This window comes from Podarcis filfolensis (assembly GCF_964270895.1).
Source record: "Podarcis filfolensis genome assembly, chromosome: 14".
Taxonomy (NCBI): domain Eukaryota; kingdom Metazoa; phylum Chordata; class Lepidosauria; order Squamata; family Lacertidae; genus Podarcis; species Podarcis filfolensis.
Genome location: NC_139616.1, coordinates 5,898,296 through 5,916,895, shown reverse-complemented (window position 1 = coordinate 5,916,895; position 18,600 = coordinate 5,898,296). Strand labels below are relative to the sequence as shown.

General features: G+C 40.1%; 1 protein-coding gene across 32 annotated transcripts in view; it reads left to right on the top strand.

Moving 5' to 3' along the window:
* The window catches only part of TCF12 (transcription factor 12), a 141,706-nt gene that overhangs the window by 97,120 nt on the left and 25,986 nt on the right, over positions 1-18,600 (top strand). For all 32 annotated transcript variants that reach the window (XM_083586474.1, XM_083586462.1, XM_083586464.1 and 29 more), the window contains 5 exons: positions 8,227-8,329; positions 9,859-9,998; positions 11,225-11,372; positions 14,090-14,154; positions 16,618-16,696. In XM_083586474.1, coding sequence (XP_083442600.1) covers positions 8,227-8,329; positions 9,859-9,998; positions 11,225-11,372; positions 14,090-14,154; positions 16,618-16,696 — 535 coding nt within the window. The remainder of the gene's footprint in view (positions 1-8,226; positions 8,330-9,858; positions 9,999-11,224; positions 11,373-14,089; positions 14,155-16,617; positions 16,697-18,600) is intronic.

Genomic DNA, 18,600 nt, shown 5'->3' with positions numbered 1-18,600 from the left:
AAATAATACAGCGTTCTAAAATCAATTCAATATAAAATCAGTTCAAATCAAATTGACGGCAACCATTGGGCTAGAGTTCTGCGAAGATGTACCAAATAATTACCAAAGAGAATAACCTGTTGACATTCTGGAGGCAATGGGTTGTGGTTAGAGAATAATCTCACTGTATTAGTGCAGTTTTTCTTCTGTGTTGCCTTCGTTGTATGCCACTTAATTCCACTTTAACAACTGAAGTTGAGGTAATATCTTGCCCCGGCTCAAATATTCCCATGACAGCTGTCAAACCCTGGTGAGAGAGCAGCTTTCTGCCAACTGGGCCAAACACATTCTAAATCTGAGAAAGTGAATCCATACACACTATGGTGATGTACCTAACATATCAGTAAATAGGGAAGAGTTGACTGGCAAGCATCACCGTCACGGACCCACTTGTGCATTTTGGATCAGAGTCTTTTAATGATGAATGTAGGTGTTCTTTAGAGTCTGAATCTGACAATCAGACACACTGGGGTTAAATTTATATAATCAGTGGGATGGAGGGATAAAGTTTTTCTTGAACTGTAAACTGGAAAGAAGAAGTTGTTTTTGAATTGTTCCCATGAGGGGGGCGGACCTACAAATAGAAAAATAGCATGTAAAGGAAAAGAGGAGGCTGAAGATTTCTCTTTTCTGTATGCAAAGAGATTTTTAGAGAGGAGGCTGCCCCCCCCCCCGAAGGCTAAAGTGGTACAGTCATGGAAGTTTGAATACCTTGACCGATTGTAAAAACTGGACCTTTGAAATTTAATTGTTTTACCCCTCTCTTAGCCAAGGGTAAGGGCTGGAATCCAACATAGTAGCAAGGCAATCATTCCATCAGTGCAAGGAGTTCGGCTTGCACAACAGAATGTTCTTTCCCCCTCGCCACTCCCTGCACACCCCCTAAATCTGTTCAAGGAATATCACCAACCCCCTAGAACAGATTTGGAGAGAGCATAGGGTGTACACAGAGGGAGAAGAGGGACAGAAAGTCTTGCCGCAGAAGCAAAAAATTGCTACGCTGATGCGACTCGTTAAGAGAATACCTCCCATGATTGATCTTAAGAACCTACAGTCATCATAGCAGATTGACTGTAAATACTTGAAATTTTTAGGGGGAAAGTTTCAGAAACCCGAAGCACCACCCTGTTCTTTCTTTTAAAAGACGTAACTCCATTAATTTGAGTTAAGGTAAGGCATGCTTTCAGAAAGACATTATATTAATTTTCTAGGACTATCAGCATGTGGGGAGCAGAGAAAACAATCTTCATTTTAGATTTACTAATATATTACTGGATATCTCACATTTTTAAATTATTAGTATGCCATATTCCCTCATAATTCCTTATACAGATGCTAAGTTGAAATAGGAAAAAATATCTTCATGTGCAGATTTGGGGAGGGGGAGTAAAATTTGCAGCAGCCGTATGCAATTGCGGCAAGAAATATTTGTGTCCTCTTTTACCAGTACATAACATATATAACATATAGTGCAATATTAACCATGTCTACTCACAAGTAAGTCCTAAGTAAGTGTAGTTAGTACTGCAGCCTATATTTATCAAGTAACTATGGTTAACAGATTTGGAACCGGCTGGGATTAAGAACTTGGTGTGTTACAAGGCTAAAAGAACAGTGGTTTCTCAGGGAGCTATGCTTAATTAGCTATTTCCTTGTTTAATCGTGGTGAACAGAAGAGCAGAGGGTCTCAGTGTATGAGCAAAAGGTTGATTCATTCATCGCCTTATGAAAATCGGATATGATTGTCTGAAGTCAGCGTCTGTATCAGTTGTGTTTGGCTGACTCTGGATCACAATAAACATTTGCAAGTCAAGACTGAGAAGGGGCTCATCCAGGAATCTCCAGAAGCAAACTTGCTTGTAGCACTACACTGTTTGATTATTCTCTCTGCTGTGTTGTCTCTAGTAGATATTGTACTGAAGTAGCCCAGGAAAATGTTTCTATCTCTGCTCCAGACATCTGACTTACAGATCTTTTCAAAGTGATGAGACGATGTATAAATATAGATAGTGTGGACAATTCACTTTTGCTGGCCATTTACAGAATGATAGAGCTGCATTTTTTAAAAAATGTGTTCCCTTGTCAGAAACTTTTGAGACAAATTTCCAGAGAAACCGCGCAATTTTCTGTTCTGCTGCATGAAATATATATCCACCCCACCCCTATTTGTCAATATATACTCCTCTAAGTACATAAGGCCAGGGCTAGTTATTTCAAAAGAACTTAATTCATTAGGTAGGCTTTACACAGCACAAATTTGAAAATATTTTTTGCTGCTTTTAAAGATGAACTTATTGGGCACAAACTTCTTTTTAAAGTACCGTATTTTTGCACTGTATTCATTTAAGAATCACTCTTTAATCTGCAGAATGCCTTTGATAAACAGAAGTGCGTTATCACTGACCGTTGCTACTTTGTTGTTTATTCCACAAAATGCAGCTTGGATCTGGCATAGTTCAGGACTGTCAGAAATACCCATTGCCTGCCTTCTCTTGCATTACCTCAAATACATTTTGACATTGTCTGCAGCTGCAACAACATTGACTTTAAACCAATTGACCACACTAAAGAGAGGGATGAAGAAGAGAGCAGAGTCATGTTCTTGTTTTCTAAACGGCTTCAGTGGCCCTTGACCTATCTTTAGGAATGGAGAGAGTGACTTCAGCACTTTCGTTTCAGAACATTTTTCCTGAATTTAGTCTATCTCTAATGGTAGTGTCTGAGAGTACAGAACCTGCTTGCATTGCTTAACCAGTCCTTCCCACCTGCCTTTAACTTCCAAATGTTTGCCTGTTGGCTTCCTTTTCCCATTTTGCATTCCCAAGCCCATCCACAGGTAAAGCAAGGGGGGCACTCAGTGTCCCTCTCTCTCCTGTAAGGGTGAGCATGAAACAACTTTTATTTCTTTTGAGATTTAAAGGTTTGCTTCCTCATTGTCCAGGGTTCCAGAATGGATAATTTTCAGTGAACATTTTGTATTCTTTTGTAGTTTCTTGACATCAGATAAGACAGCATTAATATCTGGTTGTTCCATATTCTTTATATGTGAAGGTGCTGAATATTTAATATTTTCCTTCCAAATAATTTACCTGGCATTCCAGCTATTTGCTGTGCTGCATGCTTGAGGTGCTTTCCTAATTCATAAAAAAATTAAATTCTTAATGCTGTGCCTGCTATATACAAAGTCATGCATGATGGGTTCATTGGATTTGTAATTATTCCAAGGAATATGATGCATGTGACAGAGCTTAACTTGACTGTTGTGGTCTGACAAAGACAATAAAGTGTGTGTGTGTGTGTGTGTGTGTGTGAGAGAGAGAGAGAGAGAGAGAGAGAGAGAGAGAGAGAGAGAGAGAGAGAAGAGTGTGGGTCACCCTTTCTTATATACCCATTTATTAGGGTAAGAGATGCTAAGCACTTCAGAGCTTGTAGAGATGCCAGGGAGGTCAAGTTAGCTGTTTATTGCAGGCTGGAAAGCCTGGTCAGCTTTCTGTAAACAAAAAAGATGGGCTAGCTCAGCCTACCAGAGGAGGGTCTAAACATTGTTTTATGTTGTCTTGGGCTCTGAGATATGCTTTGCTGCAATCCACAGACTTCGAGAGCTGTGAGTGTAGAGCCTTGTGCACAGCCTCTGAAAGGGGTAAGAGAGACATGATTTTCAGAAGGTGGGTCATTGCTCACAAATGTTTTGAATAGTTTACCATTTTGAAAGTACTCCAAACACTTAAAGAGCATGCTCCCCCCTGAAGGCCCCTCTGTTTATCAACAGCCTCTGTGTGTGTGTGCTTGAGTAAAAAAGATTTGGCATTTCTTCTGAAAAATTCTGAGGCTTGGGCGTTTCCAGATGTCTGGATGAGGGAGCCCCCAAACTGGGAACTGGCTTTTGAGAATGTCTTTTCATTAAATCTCAGGGTTCAGAGTCATACATCTTCTTAATAATGTACTGCAGCATAGATTTATTTAACAAGAGTTATATATCACTGGATCTTCAACACATCTAAACAGTTTACAAAAAACAATATAAAATGTATATTTAAAATACAGGTAAACTCAAAAGTTGCAAACAACTTCACCTAAAATTTTGAAAAGTAAAACCAGCAGTTTTTTAAAAAAAATACGTATCAAAATTACATTTCTGAGTAGACATGCCTAAACAAAAACTTTTGCAGCAGGTGTTGAAAGCTATATAGTGAGGCTGCCTGCCTAGTATCAGTTGGCAGCTTGGCACTCTTGCTTGTTTAAATCAGGCTGAATTGTACCCAGTAGTTCCTTTTCTGGTTCTTGGTCTAAGTGCTCTAGAAATGGAATCAGAAGATGGGAGGCAAAAAAGGGAAATAGTTGTATTATTAATGGTCCATGAGGAGGTGAGAGCAGAACTTTAAGAGCAAGGCTTTGGATCTGTTCACCTGAGCCTACTTTGTGCTGGATTGGGACCTATGCCTTGATTCTATTTAAAGTGAAGCCTCTACCTATATTTAAAGTCTAAAATACCTTCATTGTCAAGTTGTAATCATAAGCGCAGATCTGTTTACTCATAGGCTGCCTAATCTCACTATCCCAGTAATTCTTTTCTGTTCTTGTATTTTAAAATTTTTGTTTGTAGTAACAAAAAATAAAACCTGCTTTTAGCTTGCGAGGTGGGGCGGGGGTGAGCTGGCAGTCATCTGCAGGTGATCAAATGACTTAAGAGACCTGGTTTTAATTTGTGGGCGGTTCTGACTGTAACAAAGGAAAGCTCGCTCTTTTTTGTGGAATTGGCAGACTTTTTCACCACATCTGGAATTAATGAAGCCTTTTGAGACCACATCACTTGTGTTCTGCCGCAAGAATTCTTTGATCTTCGGAATCCAGACTGGAAGAAGTGCAGCTTGATATCACTGCAGCTATGTTTTTGGAAGCTATACTTAAGATCCTGGAACGCAGCAAAACTATATAAAGTTGTGTGCCTGCACTAGAACACTTCTGGTCCTTTTTGAAAGGACCTTTTTCCTCCACGTTTTATTATAAAAGTGGTCTGTATTATATTGCTGTCACAGATTTGTTGCAGATAATTTTTTCTTTTCAGTTTCTCCTTGCACTGATTATTAAACTGAGCTTCAGACTTGCTCACAAGAATTGTTGAGCATTTTCCCAGTGCAGTTTCAAAGTAGCGTGTTTTTGTCACTGTTGGCTTTAATACAATAATATTTATCTCCATTTCTGCATTCTGTAAGTCTTGTCGAAGGAACTGCAGTACATGCTAAAATGTTTAGGATTCAACTTGTAAATTAAGTATTCTCTGTCTGCCTGGTGTCTTTGGATTCTGAAGATTTAAAATTGGGCATTTGGTTACTAAGTATGTGTGGGTGTATACAATGCATGCGATGAATGTACTAGCGTACTTCCTGTAAATTGCAGCAAACTGTACTGTACAAAATTAAATCTGTCAGGCTCTCCACTGCAGATAAAAAACAGAGTTTTTTTAATTGCTTTTAAAAGTTGGTGGCTTCTGTCACCCTCCTCTTCCAAGTGCACAAAACAGCTTTGAGATCAGTTGACTACTGTGTAGAATTTTCAGTTGTGCAGTTCCTTTTTATTACTTTTATAACAGTAAAACAAGCAGAAAGATCTTACATAGTCTTTTTAAGAAGACAGTAACTAAGATGACTGTGTCATTATTGTCAGCTCTCATTTATCCAGCAAGGGAAAATCATTCTTTCCAAAGTCAGAATGGTGATCCATAGCTGTGAGGGGCGGGCAGCCCTGTCAGGGAGGTTGCAGGTTGTTCTTTAAGTTATTGCCATTCGCAGACTGGATGCAGAGAGACTCTTGGATTACATGATGCAGAAACCACAGGCAAACAGACTGCGTGGCACACTTGGAAATAAGCAGGAAAGTCCATGGGTGGATTTGACAGTCTCCAGTTTGATCACAGCAGCTCATCAGATGTAGACTAAACCCCAAAATCTTGCTACATATACACTCAGATATTACTTTTAGCAGTTGTTACTGTTTCAACAGCCATTACATAGGATTATTCCCCCCCCCTGACAATTTCTTGAAAAGTAAAAAATATTTACAACTTCTTAAAAATAAAAAGGAAGGATTTACTATTCAATTACATTACGTAAATTATATAAGAATAATGTGGATTGGCATCAAGAAAGGAAACGTGGATTATAGTTAAAGTGAAGATAGCTGTGATTAAGGTTCAGTCGGCCTTGGATAATTTTGATCATATATATTGTGATTTTTATGTTGATCTTTTCTGTGAACCACCTTGAGACCTCTGGGTATAGGGCGGAATAATAATAATAATAATAATAATAATAATAATAATAGCCTTTTTGTTCTCTAGGAGGAAGGTGTAGTTAATGTGATATATTGATATTTCATTGTGAAATAAATTAATAGAATGTTAATGAATTAATATTCTAAGAAATAGTTTTGTTTTGATGGCTCAAGTTATGTATTACTTGAGCTTGCCAAATATTGACTTCTTAAATGCAGGTAGGAAAAAGTAATTGGAATTGTGAGATGTCATTAGTAGCCTTCATAGTGAGTATTTATTGCATTTCAAAGCACAGCACATTTTAAGAATCTATCAGAATGAGATCTCTCAGAATGAGATAATAATGTTAATAATGTTAAGCTATACATGCCAGATTTTGAAGTGGTTTGAGCTCCTCAAATAATAGGCAACTTGAGTGATTCATGTAAGTTGTATGTAAGAGAAGTTAACATGTGGTACATGTGCAGACACACAATAATTAACAGTTTTTTAAAATACATTTTGGACTAGATTTGAAATTGCAGCACTAATTACTATACACCTTTTAAGCAAAATATATTCACTTTATATGATGCAGTTGTTCACTTGTTGACTGCAGTTGAAAGTATCTGGCTGATTCTCAGATGATAATGTTGCTCATTGTATTAGCATGAAATATTTAAAGCATGACATTCTGAAGCAGTAGGCCATGTGTGTATGTGTAGCTTTTCCAGACTTGTAAGAATTTGCTTGTTACTTGTTGAAATTCTGTTTTACTTGCAGAAGTGTGGTGTATTGCAGGAGCAAATAGAAAATGAATTTATTTACAAATTACACTGCTGCAATGAAGAAGTGGGGTGCGGTAGTGAATTTATGTGTGGAGGGATTTTGAGCTTAGAAGATTCAGAGTAATTTCTTTGTTGTTTTTAGATGATTCTGGATGTTTAGCAATATGAAAGTAAGACAATGTAGTAGAAATTAACTTGGATGCAAACTACAACATGACAAATTTAGAATGCTGAATTTCCTTTGAAAATCATAACTTTGCCTCTTAAAAAGGGAAAGATTACTACTCTTAAACAGTAAAACAACTAAAATGAAATAAAATGTTATACAATTTGAATAAAATAGTGTAAACCAAAATCAGCTTAAATTCTGAATCTCCCTAGAAAAACACATCATTCTCTCGAGAATTTTGATTGGTTGTCTATTATGAATGATAGAACATGTAAAATTTTCATTGTATATTCATAAATTTATATTGTCCATGTGAGCTTTGTGCCATACTGATACTCAGAACAAATTACTGGGCTTAGATTTCTTCTCTTGTGTTTTGTACCTGGCTCTGGTTTTTGGACTTTAGAAGTCTAAAAAGAAAAGAAGACCCAACAAGCTTGAAATCTACTCACTCTGATTGCACATGTACTCTCTTGAATAGTTGTAGAGGGGTAGCCACTTTAATGTGGTGCAACAATAGGTTTATGACACCTTAGACTAGATAATTTATTATGGCATCTGATGTAGTAGATGATGGTCCATTAAAGTTTATCCTTTGATACTCTATATTTTTACCCGACCCCTGGAATTGTAACTTAAGCAAACAATGAACAAATTCAATGCCTCTAACTCAAATATTGTTTAGGGAGCCTGCTGTTTGTTCTTCCTTTTTTATTTTTTATTTAAGTAATTGCTCATGTTTGGACTTTTATCAGGTTGCCTCTTTGAATTCGTACCTTGGAGGGGTGGGGGAGATGGCTGGGTGGAGCTAAGCCTGCTCACTTTCACTTTCTAACTTCCAGGAAAGGTATTTGCAACTGAGGAATTAAGTTTTAGCTTCAGAGCTGGCTGTGCTTGTTTAATTATCCTGTGTTCCACTGGAACCTTTATTGTCACTTTTAACAATTACATGTTTATCTTTCCTTTCCCTATTGGTTTAGGTTTATGCGCCATCTAATTCAGATGACTTTAATAGAGAATCTCCAAATTACCCGTCTCCTAAACCACCAAGCAGTATGTTTGCTAGCACTTTCTTTTTGCAAGGTAAGATGTTGTGAACTGAGCAACTTTTTAAAAGACTAGCATAGCAAGTAAACAAATATTATTGAGTGAGATTAGAATTTGGGGAGGGAGAAAACATTCATACATGATAGGAGAGTTTGTGGGAAATGAAAATGTGCTATTGCTTCTTCCTGGTTCATTTTCATTATGCTAATCTGAAGTTAAGTATATGCTTGGATTTCATAGGTCATGTCATTTCAGGGCCCATTTCTTCTATATAAGATTATAATTTCATGTTTTGGTTAAGAGCTTAAAAACAGCCTAGTGGCATATCATTCATATTGCATATCTGACCCCTGTGCAGGTGCTGGTAAAGTCTGTAGTATCATCTGCTCACAACACAAGCTCAGACACATGCCAATTGCTTAGCAAGAATAGCAAAACTCCATCAGCAGTGACAGCCACTCCCACAAAAAGCATAGCAAATTTTCATCTACCATCCAATAACATCACCCACAAACCTCTCTCCTAGCAAATGTGAAATGACAGCCGTACACCCAGAGGACTGACACACACTCCATACCTTTCTCTTGTCCCATGCAAAGGCAATCTTCCCTTTCCCTCCCCAGGGTCCTTGGCTAAGATTTATTTATTCAGTAAATGTTTCGATAAAATGTTCCCAAGGTGGAGAACAGCTATGATAAAATTAATACAACAATCAAAGAAGAAAAAAGAATGGAGACAAGTAGCAACTGCAGGCTCTGGGCTGCAGATTCAGCCATTCTGAATGAAAAAAGTTTACAAGGCTTGCTTAAGCAGACCCGTCTCCTGGCTCTGACAGATTCCTTGTGGGGAGATGGTTCAGTGGGTTCCGAGTTTAGTAGGAAAAGCCCTCAGGACCACTCCCACTAATACTGCAGTAGGCACTTGCAGTAAACTGCTGCCACTAGACCTCTCATGGGTGACAGTGAAGTGGTTACATAATTGAGAAGGTCCTTCCAGACCCAGCTTGAAAGCAGAAGGCCAACACAATTTGGTTCAGAAACAGGCAACAAATGGCGCTTATGTGAAATTGACATTCTGAATTCTGTGCAGACAGCAATAGCAACCTGTCTACTAGTTACACTTTCTGAATGTTTCTCCATTTGCCTCACATAGAGCCTGTTGCTATTCTTTAAACAGGAGATTGTAGCAACATACATCACAGTTATGAGTTCCCTCTCTTCTTGCCATAGCTATGTTTTTGGATTAGGATTGACTGAGTGGTGCAGAGAGCTGATTGGCCAGGGAACAGGAGATTGACAGGAGTGCCTCTAAATACAAGGAAGCATAAAATATGTGTGGGACAGGAAAGAGTGTGTGGCTTTGAGATTTTGAGGATTTTTTTTTTTTAAAATGGACTATTTCAGTGAGAGGGCTGTGCCCCAGTAGCCCCAGTGGACCAGCCTCTCCACTGACTCAGAATAAAATTTAGCTAGGGTATAAAATGTACATGACATGACGGTACAGCATGTGCTGTTTTACTAATCTAAGATCATTCTTTTTCTATTTTGTTTTTATTACAAATAAAGATGGGACTCACAGTGCTTCAGACCTTTGGAGCCCTTCCAATGGAATGAGCCAGCATGCCTTTGGTGGAATGCTAGAAAGTTCCTCCTCTCACATGTCACAGTCCAGCAGCTATGGCAGTCGACACACACATGACCGCTTGGTAAGACACTAACTCTTGATCTTTCAGTTAGGTCAGTTGAAACACAGTTGTTAAAGTTTACTATCCTTTAAGAGACTGGTTTTGCTGGATTATGGGTATAAGTAAATTGTCATTTAAACCTTTAGCTGATTGATCTATGATAGCCAAGCATGAACAAATTTTAATCTGCACAAAAGGACAAAAGTGTTCACTTTTTAAAAAGCTCCTTAGGTCCTTGTATGTTGCTGTAATACAGAATGGAAAAGGAAAAACTAACAGGATATTGAGTAAGTGTATTGAATGAATATAATTCTATGTTATGGAGGTTGGTGTTGTATATATGGTATTATTTATGGGTTTTGATGTTTTCCATACCGAATTTCATTTTTAATATTGTACATACTCCTATTTTACAGTGGTGCCTCTGGATACAAACAGGCTGTGACTATCCAATAAGATCTTGAGGGTCTAATAGAACAGGGAACATCACTTTGGGTCTTATAGGAAATTATAGTTCCACAAAACATGAATGAGATTACATAAGCCCTAGGTTTGTGCCCTACCCTCCTTGATAGGAGGAGGAGGAGATTGGAAGCTTTTGCTTACAGTTTTAATATAACCTCAGTGGTTTGTTAGAGCATGCCAGGCTCAAGCCATAGTTTTGGATCCTGGTTGTTTTTATACCACAGTTCCCAAAATTAAGGCACAAGCTTCAGTCACCCTCATGTAGCCATTTCACTCCTCATTTTGTGTGAGTAGTAAAACAACCCAGAAAGTTGCAGTTCACCATATTCTCCCATTATGTCCTGGCTGGGAACTGTGGTTAATGGCTTTCAAACAAGCTGGGAGACAGAAGCCAACTTTAAACCATAAGATTTTTATAATCTGAATTCAACCAGTGAGGAGCTGGAGTTAATTTACAGCCAGAAGTGGAAACTTCTAGACTTCACCTCATAGCTTAGGAAGGGGTGGGGACCACATAACCATAAGGCTCATTCACTTAGCAGGAAGCATTGTGTCTGAATTGTCTCTCAATCCATCTGTGGCTGTTAGCCCTAATCGCTAAGGATAGAATCTTGATATTCATGACACATTTCTAGCCACTCCTGAGCTAGATAAACTTTGGTCTGTTGTAGATATACAGTTCTGACATTCTTAACTTGCATGTTCTGGTTTACTTTTTATTTTGTTAATAATAACTAAGGTACATATTTTGGTTGTGATCCCTGTTTTCTGCTTTTTCCTAGAGCTATCCCCCACATTCAGTCTCACCATCGGATATAAACGCCAGCCTTCCTCCAATGTCCAGCTTCCACCGGGGCAGTACCAGCAGTTCGTCATATGTTGCCTCACACACTCCACCTGTCAATGGATCAGATAACAACAACATACTGGGTGAGATTTTTTGAATCCCTAAAGCATCATGGGAAGATTATGGCTAATCTAGAAATCTGTATGTCCATGCTGATGCTGTTTAATGGTCCATGTGGAGTGTAAAAGTGAACGTGTCATTTCACAAGCTTTTGTTGCATTGTTTGGGGTTACAGCATTGTCAGTGCTGACTGCTGGAATTTTGCCTGAAGAGATGGTTCCAGGGCAGGATGGGTGGGTGCATATATTTGGTAGTGTGGAGTACTTTCTAGTGCTGGGCGAATTATTATACAAAGTGAGAACTGGGCTTCCAATTCATTACTTTGTTTTTCACTGAGAGAGCCCAGCCAAAATTTATCCCCTCCGCCCCACTAATGGATTCATTCAAGAATCTAGTGTATAATTCTTAAAGGTGAGGAAACTCTGACAGTATTGTTTAATTGATGTGGGCATTATTTCTAAAGTACAGACAACTGCATATCTAAGCGGGGGTTACATTCCAGCGCACTGCACGTTTAAGTGAAATCACATATATTTGAAACACCATCGAAAAAGCCTGCAAAGTCCTCATTCCACCCCTTTTTGTTAGGTTTTTGTGATGTTTTGGTGTCACTTCCTGGTTTGGCGTGATGCAAGTGTGCACAGTTGCCCACATATCAGACACTCCTAAAACGGTGGCTGCCTGTACCCAATTTGGAGGATTTTTTTTGTCATGTCAGATTGTAGACCAACTTGGCGAATACATTTGTTTTATTACAGAACTTCTGTGAGAAATGCATTAAAATGTTTATTTGTTATATTTGTATCTCACCTTTTTACCAAATGGTGCTGAAGGCAGCTCAAGTAGATTTAATGAAGGAGTTAGAGACCTCTTTGGGCTGTATTGCAGGTCTCATTGTTGAACTCACAAGCAGTGTGTTGGTTGCTAGATAATCTGGTGGTGGGAGATTCTGAGATTCCCAAACAGTAATTTATACACACACATTCCCCAAAGGTGATTTACACAAAGGGTTTCTTTGTCAGCAAAATTCTTTACAGCTTCATTCTGAAATGCTGTGCAGTTCTCAGCTATTAACAGTCTGGTGTTGAACAGCAACTGCAGTGGAGGTTAAGTTACTCCTTTTCTCCTTTGGCAATCCCTCGTAGCTGAGTAAGATTGTCTTTCATGAGTACAGTCTTGACAGTGAGTCCGTAAGTGACTGTGGAGGCCAATTCTGGATCCACACGTCCTTCCACAGTGGGGATATGGGTTTCTGGGTGGGAGTTGATCATGGTGAGGGTTTGCCAAACATGCCTTCCTCTTAGCTCATTTCTCCTTTTCACCCTGAGTTCATGCTTCTTCAAAGTCCATGACACCTTTAGTAAAGGCTGTTCTCCAATTGGAGTGCTTATAGGCCAGTGTGGCTTGCCAATCAGAAGGTCGGCAGTTCGAATCCCTGCGATGGGGTGAGCTCCCGTTGTTTGGTCCTTCCCACCTAGCAGTTCGAAAGCACGTCAAAGTGCAAGTAGATAAATAGGCACCGCTCCGACAGGAAGGTAAACGGTGTTTCCGTGCACTGCTCTGGTTTGCCAGAAGCGGTTTAGTCATGCTGGCCACATGACCTGGAAGCTGTCTGTGGACAAATGCCGGCTCCCTCGGCCTATAGAGCAAGATGAGTGCTGCAACCCCAGAGTCGTCTGCGACTGGACCTAACGGTCAGGGGTACCTTTACATTTATATTACATTTTTAGATTTGCCCTGAGAGCATCTTTAAACCTCTTTTGTTGACCACCGGCATTATGCTTTCCATTCTTAAATTGGGAGTAGAGTAATTGGAATACAATAATTAGGTATCTGAACAACATGACCAGTCCAATGAAGTTGATGTTGAAGAATCATTGCTTCAACACTGGCAATCTTTGCTTCTTCCAGTACACTGACATTAATTCGCCTGTCTTTCCAAGTGATGTTACTCAGATGGTATTATGTCTACAGTTCCAATCTCCTGCAAATTTTAATCTGATTGAGCATGCAATGCTATTGGACAGTGTTCACTACATGGTGCTAGCACTACATACAAGTATAAAGCATGAAAAGGTATATTGTCTACAATGCTGCATTTGGGGAAAAAATGTTGCAAAGACTGGCTCCTAATAATTGGAAAAACATAGCTTTCTACCTGTCTAAAGGATTGAGTATATTCCACATATGAAGACTGCACCACTGGAGAAAGGGAAGATTGGTCTTGCATTTGAATTTCTCTTCTCAGTAGAATCAGGATGGTGGAGGCCACCTGATCCCCCATAACAGTGAATATAATACCCAAGTTGAACTGACCTGGCTCTGGGTTATAGGCTAACTATTTAAGAGTCCTGGGGATGGCCATATGTCCTGTCCTCTTCATGGTTTTTCACTTGCTGACACAGTCTGGTGGCTTCTATAACTATTCTAAAGTTTGTCAATCCTATTGGGGTTTTGTGTATAGGTAAGAAAAGCTCTCCATACCTTCTCTTGGTATTTACAGCCTAAACCTACCTAACACAACTAAGATGAGGTATGTTCCCAAATATTAAGACTCCCACACCCCTGTACCACTGAGAAGAGCAATTCACCAGTGAATCCAATTTTCCCTTATGGTCTTCCCCATATTTTTGCTTTTTAAACCATAGTAATCCTTTTGAAAGAGCATGCGTATTAAATAGCAGCATACCACAATTATCTTCTGCATTAAATCAACATTCACATTGTTTTTTCTTTACAGTCAACAGAGGCAATGCTGCCGGAAGCTCACAGACTGGGGATGCTCTTGGAAAAGCCTTGGCATCTGTAAGCAATACTATCTGAAGCACTTTCTGGAATAATTTAAGCTGCATGCAAGTTCTTGTCCTTTTGTTTATATCAGGCATATGCGTTGAATATTAGACTGCCGCCATCTCTGTTGTCCTTCCTCTTCCAGCAAGCATTTGAAGTGGATATCTTTCTTATTCTGCATTTGTATTGAAATTGTTTAAATTTGTTTTTCTTGTTTTATCTCCTGTTGTTTGCTGTCCTGGGCTCCAGTTAACTATTTTGACAGAGGCCATTTTTGCTTGGGTTGGTCAGAATTTGATCCCTGCCTTGTTAGTTTGGCTAACAAGGCCCTCTGGGGGGGGGGAATGGGAGGGAGTAGGCCAAGTTCCTAACCCAAACCCCCAAAGTAACCTTAGCTTGTATGGTTAGGCAGTTGGACAGAGGACAGGAGGTGGCAGGGGTGTAGGTTTATTGTGTTTGGATGAAAGAAGAAGTATATGCAACTGAAGGGTGGACTTCAGTTGCCGTGGTAACTTAGGTCTCCCATCCTGTGCTGTTCTTGGTAGGTCATTCCATAAACCATTGGAATGCATCACTGATGGTGATGCATTCCACCTCCTCCAACAGTTCATGCTAAAGTCTGCACACTTGGAATTCTGGTATTTCTCCACCTGCTCCCACTGACCCAAACAGTGTCATGCAAGCTATACTTCAGGAAGTAGATAGTAATATAAAGGGATCACGGTGTGTTTGTTCTTGAGTTTTCTTTTTAACCTGGTTCATAGCACTATGAACTGTTGCTGAAGTAGTTAAATCTTCTTGAAATTGTGAACCTACTTCTTTTTACTAGCTTTTGAATATTGTTAGTAGCAACAAAAAGAGTGTCTAATTGTAAAATTCGGGTGGTGTGCATCATTTCAAAAACAAAAGCCTTTCATGTGTGAATCATCAGAAGATACAACATTCTCCCTCAGTTTAAGTATTAAAGACCATACAGACCACTATGTGATTAAACATGTAAGGCCAGATAATACGTTTGCAAAGGTTCTTTTATTTTAGGTTTAAGCCTGGATAATTGTGGTCTTAATCTCAGAGTAGGCAAGAAAGAGAATTGTACATGAAAGTATTTACACAAAGTTCCCAAAGCCCAACGGATTATACATTGGTTTGGATAATGAACCAGTGTAGATAGAAAGCAAAGAAAATCTGGGTATTTGTGCCATTTGCAATGTGTTTCCCTGAACATTTGCCAAACAATAACCTTTTTAAGATTGTGCCCATGGAGGGTTATATGGCAGGAGAAACATCTGGTTTATTTCAGTGCTTAATGCCAAATCAAAACACTTGGTCTTTAATTTAAAGGAGATCAAAGTGGAGAGCTGTTTAACTTTGTTGATTATATCAAATCTCTTTGTCAGAACCTGTGTTTTGATTCCTACCTCCAAACCAGGGGGAAACAGCCTTTGTGCCGCTTAGATAGCTAAATGGCCAGTAGTCCTTGAACAAAGGAGGAGAAAATGTTTGGAAGTTGACTTTTCCAAGTAATTCCTGAATGGCTTTTGTTGCTTGAGGCCCAGTGACATTAGCATGACAAAGCTTAACTGAAATGTACTCTGAAGTGTTTTAAAACAGTGTGCTAACAGCTCCAAGGCTTGGTGCTGCAGGCTCTCAGTTGTTTAGGCTTTGTGTGGAGGGCTTTTCATTTGGCCAGGCATATTGGCATCCCACTGGTTAGAATGGACCATGACTAATCAAAAGAGGGCTCTTGTTTGTTGCAAGAAAACGTGTTAGAGGCAGAATGCCCCAGAAAATTCCTCCTCATTGGTCATCAGCTGCAAAAGTAGCAGCCCTCACTTGCATAAGAAATATTGGTCTCTTTTAACTGTGGGCTTTTAAAAATACACATTTTCTTTCTTCTATTTTTTAAAAGCATCATGTCTTATCCGATTGTGGTTATATTAGGCTTTGTTCTGCCTTCCCAAGTTTCTTAGATGCTTATTAGAAAGACTATAAAGTGAGTATTATGCATCTGAAACTTACAGGGCACTATGCACTAAGACAGAGATATGAACCGAGATATGAAAGCTAGGAGCTAAATGGCACCTTAAACCTAGTTTATGGGCGCAACAATGGAATGTCTATGTGTGCTTTTTTAATAACAAGAATACAATGCTGAAAATGAATGAACTGCAGCTAAAATATTATGTTCATTTTTCCATGGTCTGGTCCTTTGCAAAATGCGCCGTGAACAATGGGAGTTTTGAACACTGGCACTAGAAAATTCTGACTCTGTCTCAGTGAATGAGAGCTATGGTGCAACTTAACAACTCTGGTTATTCACTTCATTGTGCTAGATCAGTTGCACGGTAGGGCTGCGTGATATATCAATACATGCTTTCAAAAATGTTCAAACAGAAACTATGACCTTGTATGTACTGACAGTTTGCTAATGTATAATAATTAGTTCAAATTACTGCATTTGTGCCTTTTCTCCTTTAGATTTATTCGCCTGACCACACTAGCAGTAGTTTCCCTTCAAATCCTTCAACACCTGTTGGATCACCATCACCTCTCACAGGTAAGGTCCCCTCTCACAGCTAGGCCCGGGTGATATATTGCTCAGGACCAGTATGAGGAGCAGACTGCAATGTCAGCTTCACTCAGCTACATCGCTGGTGAAACCATCGCCGCTCCTGAGTCCCTCTGCTGGCAATGCCCACTGGAGGAAGTCAAGACTCTTGACTCCTCACGCTGAGTGTAACCGCCATCCCACTCTGCCCTCATACAGTGTGATACAGCTTGTTACTCCCTCTGCATCTTTAAACTGCTCAGCTGAGGAACGTGAAGCTGTCCTTGCCTGAGCTGAACAGATTTACGGAGCCCCCATCTACATGGGCTGGCGACTGGGTGGGGGCTCCGTGAAACTACTCAGCTGAGGAGAGTGTGGTTGCCGCTCCCCTCAGCCGAGCAGTTCAAAGAGCCCCCAGCCCAGCACTGGATCATCTGCAAGCAGGGGGAACACTGAGATTGGCTCATCTGGGGATCGGGAGCCCTTCTGCACCCCAGTTGAGCCATGCAAACAAGCTGCCCAGGCCACGAGGCACTGGGGTGAAACCGCCTCAGCTCCTGCAGTGAGAGCTGCAACAGTTTCACCCGGCACCTTGTGGGCAGGGGTCAATGCAGCTTGTTTTTTCAACATTGTGGTCTATCTCCAGATATACTGCGATGTTGAAAAGCTGTTATCGCCCAGCCCTGCTCACAGCTTTTAGTTAATGTCTTCCTGATTAGATTACCCATTTTACTCTTTATTGTATTCTGCATATCCTTCTTAAGGATGGGTATATGTTTATTTCTTAAGAGAAATTTGGATGTTGCAGTCTGGTTCCACAGAGATACACTGTGTGCCAAATTTCCGACAGGCTGTCAGCTAATTTGGTTTCTCTGCTGATATCACAGCCATAGACGCGAGCCTGACAAGGAGAGCCCAGAGATCTGCTATGCTCAGCCAGACTGTAAGGGGCCCAGTCATAACTTACCACCATGGGGCCATTGCAACAACCTTGCTTTTCAGGGTTCTGGTTTCACCCTAGGTAGTTTGACTTGATAGATTCTATGCTGATGGATTTTTTTGTTTGTATGATTTGTTCTTTCACAGTTTTCCTAATCTTAATTAAATGAAGCAAAATCAAGATATAACTGTCATAAAGACCTTGGGGCTGCAGTGCTAAACACACTTAGTTGAGGGTAAGGTAAAGGTAAAGGTACCCCTGCCCATACTGGCCAGTCGTGTCCGACTCTAGGGTTGTGCGCCCGTCTCACTTAAGAGGCCGGGAGCCGGCGCTGTCCGAAGACACTTCCGGGTCACGTGGCCAGCGTGACTAAGCTGCATCTGGCAAGCCAGCACCAGCGCAGCACACGGAAACGCCGTTTACCTTCCCGCTATAAAGCGGTACCTATTTATCTACTTGCACTTAGGGGTGCTTTCGAACTGCTAGGTGGGCAGGAGCTGGGACCGAAAGACGGGAGCTCACCCCGCCGCGGGGATTCGAACCGCCGACCATGCGATCGGCAAGTCCTAGGCACTGAGGTTTTACCCACAGTGCCACCCGCGTCCCCTTAGTTGAGGGTAAACATCATTTAATTCAATGGGATTTACTTTTGAGTCAGCATGCATTAGGATAGCATAGTTAGCTACTTTTTAGTTCATTGGCTGCTTAAAATTGCTGTATAATGAAGTAACTTACAAAAATCAAAAATTATCTTCAACTTAGTCCTACTCAGAGTAGACTCATTGAAATTAACCTAATTTAGTCATGTTCGGTGGATCTACCCTGAGTAGGACTAACGCTTAGTACTACTCCTGTTTGAATTTAGAGGCATTTCAGGAAAACCTTGCATAAACAACACAAGATGGTGAGATTGCTTTTAATAATGCTGCACAAACCTTGAGTTTCCTTTTGAAAAAGTGCTTCTGTGAAATGT